The sequence below is a fragment of the Salmo trutta genome, chromosome 20 (genome assembly GCF_901001165.1).
Source record: "Salmo trutta chromosome 20, fSalTru1.1, whole genome shotgun sequence".
In the NCBI taxonomy this organism is placed as follows: Eukaryota; Metazoa; Chordata; class Actinopteri; order Salmoniformes; family Salmonidae; genus Salmo; species Salmo trutta.
In genome coordinates this window covers 33,345,752-33,351,751 of record NC_042976.1, presented here as the reverse complement: position 1 = coordinate 33,351,751, position 6,000 = coordinate 33,345,752, and the positions used below count along the sequence as shown (strand labels likewise).

At 40.4% G+C, this 6,000-nt stretch overlaps 1 protein-coding gene across 1 annotated transcript in view; it reads left to right on the top strand.

The window, feature by feature from the left end:
• Positions 1–885: 885 nt before the first annotated feature.
• The window catches only part of LOC115155917 (amine oxidase [flavin-containing]-like), a 52,786-nt gene continuing 47,671 nt past the window's right edge, over positions 886–6,000 (top strand). The window contains exon 1 of the mRNA XM_029703000.1: positions 886–1,113. Coding sequence (XP_029558860.1) covers positions 1,062–1,113 — 52 coding nt within the window. The 5' untranslated portion in view covers positions 886–1,061. The remainder of the gene's footprint in view (positions 1,114–6,000) is intronic.

The following is a 6,000-nucleotide window of genomic DNA, read 5'->3' as shown; positions in this document are numbered from 1 at the left end:
AGCATGGCACTTTACTAGCTTAAACCATATGGGATCTAACTCAGATTATATGATTAACCACAATATACCCATTATGGATCATATACTACACTCGCTAAGGACACAGATCTCTGACTACGCACTCTCTATATTCTACACTACACTGCTGTATACTGCACAACATGCTCATTGTTATCCTCCATGAAAGGCTAGTATAGCAGTAGGTCAAGGTCCCCAGACACCTCAACTAGTTACCCCAGAGATCTACAGTCACTGAGGGGCCAAGGCTGGGCCAGGGCTAGAGAAAGGGGCTCAGTTAGCTGGAGGTTGTTTTGGACCCCATGGCAGTGTAAAAGGTTCATAATCTGAGAGTAAAAATGTCATTTATTCAGTGTTTTGATGACCAAATATTTCCACAAAGGGGCAACATAAATGACTAAATCCAAATTGTAAATAGATTTATATGGGCAGCTGTAGGCCTATATAGCCTATGATTTACAGTATGAATAACAACTTATACATGTATCACACATAACTTAATGGTGTCACTTAGCTCATGCTTTGCTATCTAATTGCTATCATGTTCAGTCATGAAGACTAATGTTCAGTCATTACTTCTCCATGCATAATAACGCATCTATAATGTTAGCCTTTCTGTAGTAACCATTTACCAATGTCTGGTCACAGGTGAAAGACTTTAAACTGACCCTCCATAACCTGGCATACTTGATACTGCAACACATCAACACCTGATACTGTATCATGCATACTGTAAAAGTAATCTTGTTTTACAAGATTAGTGGCTACATGTGCAGGATTGCAAAACAACACATTGCTACTAAGCATGCAATCACACTAGCCTGAGCATGTACGGTCCCTCTCTCACCCCTGACATCAGAATAAAATCATGCAGAGTAGGCTAGGCTGCAACCCGTAGGCGGAGTCGGCTCAAGTGGGCCTGTCTCCCCGCTTTTAATACAGATGCGATCCTCTGTCCGCCTGGCGTCCAGCACCGAGCGAGGCGAGCAAACGGCAGGCAGTGGACGTACAGAGAGAAAGAGAGAGACCGGCAAAACAACACCATGACAGCACCGAACACATACGACGTTATAGTGATCGGAGGAGGAATATCAGGTAAGTGCAATTTAAAGGGAAGCTTCCAAAGAATTTACTGCGGTTAGTAAATAGACTACTGGGAATATTACAATAGACTGCGAGGTAGGGAATCGATAGGAACTCGGGGTGATATGATATTGTACGAATAGTAGCCACATCGCTTTATGTAAGTGGCCAACTGTTGCAGCACAAATGTGCAACACTGTAGCCCACAAGTCAGACAATAAATGTGCGCTGTTATTGTAGAGGCATATAGCCTACATTGGCCATGATTGAATACGTGTTATTCTTAATCAATACGGACTTACTGTGCAGTTTCAGTTCATCTGCATTTGCTTTGCTTGTAGATAGTCTCTTCCGTGAAGCTGCATCGACTGATAACATGTCGCTTTATAGTAGGCGTGTCCAAATGCACATGTTGCACCATATTGCTTTAATATTGTAACACAGTGGTTACAATTTAACAACTGGAGCATCTTTGTTCGTGCTATTCTTTGCTGTCATGCACTTGATATGATGAACATGCAGTATAGGCTATATGACATTTGACTTTCCGACTAGGGTTGCTGTAGCCTAATTCTCCACATCACAGTCACAAACTTTAAAAGCCTTATTTTACCTTATACAGGGTTGGTAAGTTACTTTCTAAATGTAATCTATTACAGTTACGTGTTACCTGTCCAAAATTGTAATAAGTAACAGCACTTTTGGATTACCCCCAAACTCCGTAAAGTAATCAGATTACTTTCAATACGTTTTGGATTACTTTCCCTTTAAGAGACAGAATAACACGAAAAGGATCCATCAAACGCATTTGGTATGTTATAGTGGTCTCTGACCTGTGTTTACACTGGCTCAGGTGGAGCGAATTTAAACTTGACCCTTTTTTTAATGCTGAATTGAATGACATTGAGAAAATTGAAAGGTGGTTTAAAATGCTTCTAAAGTTAGTCATTTCCATTTTAAAATGTCAGACTTGATTTGTGCTAACAAAAAAATGCATTAACCCCTATACACATTTCCATTCATTATAATCCGTACAATAATGCACATTTCCTTTTGCTGCAGTATACATTTCCTGCTGTGAGAAACTGGTCAAATTAAGATTCTACACCTGTATGTAACAGGTGTACATCTTATTTGTCATGTCAGCATTTCACACAACTAGCAGTCACAGTTTGCCTGATATGTCATTTGAGTTGCTGATCATGATTTCATCTCATCTCACACATAAAGCTGTGTCCTGATTTGAAAGTCTGACTGTGTGATGACTCTAACCCCACATAATGCATACGGCTAGCCGGTGGTGTGGCATTTGCTGTGTGTAAATAGCTGTATGGGTGTAGCCTCATAGAGGGCTGTACAGTCCCAATAAAAATCAAGTCTGCCTTATAAGCATCAATGCTATGAGTAAGCATCCACTTAAATTGGGATTGCATATAGAATACTGTAACAGCAATATTAGCTATATTATATATAGCGGACGTGAGTCAGGCTCACGGTTTTATGATGCAGTAGCCCTGCCTGCGACTTTAAAATCACTGTCACCTTCAGCCCAACAGGGAATTTTCTCTTGCTAAAATGGTTAAGAAGTTGTTTTCTCCTGTGGGAAAGCAGGGTTCAGGTCCTGCCCGTGACATGAAAATAATATATTTTTTTATTGTCACCTAAGTGCAATGAAATGTGTTGTATTACTGGGTCGGCCATAGTAGTACGGCACCCCTGGAGCAAATTATGGTTAAGTGCCTTGCTCAAGGGCACATTGACAGATTTTTCACATTCTCTATGCAGCTGGAGAGAGTATATCTCCACCCACATGGAATATGTTGGATTAGAGCATTCAAATATTGTTGCCAATGAAATTGTGGAAAATAATGCTTACTGTATGCTATGGCTGAATCAATGTCTGTAATCATGTGCCCTCCAGTGGAGGCTCCTCAGAGGAGGAAGGGGATGACCATCCACCTCAGTGAATTTTATATATTTTTTATTGTAAAACATTTAAAAAGTTATCCTTTTAAGATAAAACTACACTAAATATAATCACGTCACCAAATAATTGATTAAAACACACTGTTTTGCAATGAAGGTCTACAGTAGCCTCAACAGCACTCTGTAGGGTAGCACCATGGTGTAGCCGGAGGACAGCTATATTCTGTCATCCTCTGGGTACATTGACTTCAATACAAAACGTAGGAGACTCATGGTTCTCACTCCCTTCCATAGACTTACACAGTAATTATGACAACTTCCGGAGGATGTCCTCCAACCTATCAGAGCTCTTGCAGCTTGAACTGACATGTTGTCCACCCAATCAAAGGATCAGAGAATGAATCTAGTACTGAAAGCATAAGCTACAGCTACCTAGCATTACAGTGCATAACATGTGGTGAGTAGTTGACTCAAAGAGAGAGAAAGTTTAACAGTTTTGAACAAATTAATTTATTCCAAAATGATGTAGAAGCAAGAGAAAGCTAGATAGGGGCTCCCGAGAGGCGCAGCGGTCTAAGGCACTGCATCTCAGTGTTAGAGGCGTCACTACATACCCTTACTGACTGTACACTGTAAAGTTACTGCATGATTGTAGCGAGTGACAACAATGTAGGCTGTGTGTAGCGGTTATGATATGGTTTGGCTTAGAAAGTTTTTTTTTTTGCCTGGTCACATACAGCTGATGTGTTGTGCATTGAAGTCTACAAGCGAAGGGAAAAGGTGAGAGGAGGAGAGTGCATAGATGCGAGAAGGAAAACAATTTGGTAGCTATGAATGTGAATTGTATTTACGCGTGATCAGTGATGTATTCATTCATCCGATTCTGTTGAAAAACGTTTCTTAAACGGAAGCAAACGGAACCAAACGGGCATAAACATACCTGAATTTGACCAATAGAAATTCTCGTTTGCAACTATTGAACTAAGGATTACACACTATATGCAGGCAAGAGTGCGAAAGGCGGTATTGAATGTATCACTGTCTGTCCATGCATCCCTGTCTGTCACCTCAAATGTTTCTCTCGACCTGTGTGCACCTACGTTGTAAACTTTCATTCATAGGCTAGGTTGTAGCAACCTCATGATGGCTATAGGGAAAATTAGAGTATCATATAGTAGCCTAAACCTATCGATGTTACATTGAGCTGGGTGAATGGAATATGAATGACAGTCATCAGTCAGAAACAGTCAAAAAATGTTGCGTCCTCCCTCATCTTAAATGGCACTGACTGTCACTGGGGCCTTCTAAGTCTGAACTCCAGACTTGACTAGGTTGAACCCATTTTATTTCTACAGTTTTAGAAGCTGAGTGGTGAGTCATTTTTTATTTTTATTTCACCTTTATTTAACCAGGTAGGCTAGTTGAGAACAAGTTCTCATTTGCAACTGCGACCTGGCCAAGATAAAGCAAAGCAGTTCGACACATACAACAACACAGAGTTACACATGGAATAAACAAACATACAATCAATAATACAGTACAAAAATCTATATACAGCATGTAGGATAAGAGAGGTAAGGCAATAAATAGGCCATGGTGGCGAAGTAATTACAATATAGCAAATAAACACTGGAATGGTAGATGTGCAGAAGATGAATGTGCAAGTAGAGATACTGGGGTGCAAAGAAGCAAGATAAATAAATAAATGCAGTATGGGGATGAGGTAGATTGGATGGGCTATTTACAGATGAGCTATGTACAGGTGCAGTGATCTGTGAGCTGCTCTGACAGCTGGTGCTTAAAACTAGTGAGGGAGTTATGAGTCTCCAGCTTTAGTGATTTTTGCAGTTCGTTCCAGTCATTGGCAGAAGAGAACTGGAAGGAGAGCCAAAGGAAGAATTGGCTTTGGGGGTGACCAGTGAGATATACCTGCTGGAGTGCGTGCTACTGGTGGGTGCTGCTATGGTGACCAGTGAGCTGAGATAATAAATAGTAAGTAAACTCTTTTCTTTCCTGGAGACAAAACAAGAGGCGTCAAATGTCTTGGTTGAGGAAGTGTAACACAGGGCTATTACAGCTTTCGACAAGTGGAACCTGTGTTGAACCGAGTTTTGGAAACATTGATTTAGGCCAGTCAGTGCTGGAAGACAGTCAATAAGAGCTCAACTCCTAATAGGACAGACCATGTTAAATATCTGGATTAAAACCAGTTTATCAGCCGCTACACCAATGTTCTTGTTATTGAATCACATACTATTGTTTCAAATCCAGTATAATCATATTTCCATACTACAGCCTAATGTATCAGTTACGCTAAATGTTGTTTCGGAGAGGTATTTTGGCTTGTATGTGAATGACTATGATTAATAAATGAGAATTCCGTAGAGGGTTCTGTAGAGAGGGTTCCGTAGAGAGGGCTCCGTAGAGAGGGTTCCGTAGAGAGGTTTCCGTAGAGAGGGTTGTCTCAGGGTTGAATTGAAGTGGAATAGAGTTTTCATCATGTTGAATTTATTTTTTGTATTTTGTATTTAACCTTTATTTAACTAAGCAAATCAGCTAAGAACAAATTATTTTTTACAATGACGTCCTACCCCAGCCAATCCCTAATCCGGACGATGCTGGGCCAATTGTGCGCCGCCCTATGGGACTCCCAATCACGGCCAGATGTGATACAGCCTGGAAACATACATAGCATTAAGATATTGCATGCAAACCCGAACCTTATAGGTAATCTCAGCATCGTTTTAAGCATATCCACCACCTCTGCAATATAAATTCAACAATAGACAGATTAATAGATCAAATTATTCTGCAATAGAGAAATACATATTTCTTAATTACTCCTTTGTGTTAATAAAAGCATGTCTCTGCAGGTTTACATATGAATCATAGTGTCACACTTTGCTCCTCTCTCTCTCTTTCTCTCTCTTGTTCTATCTCTCTCTTTCTCTCCTACAGTTACACTAGGACAAG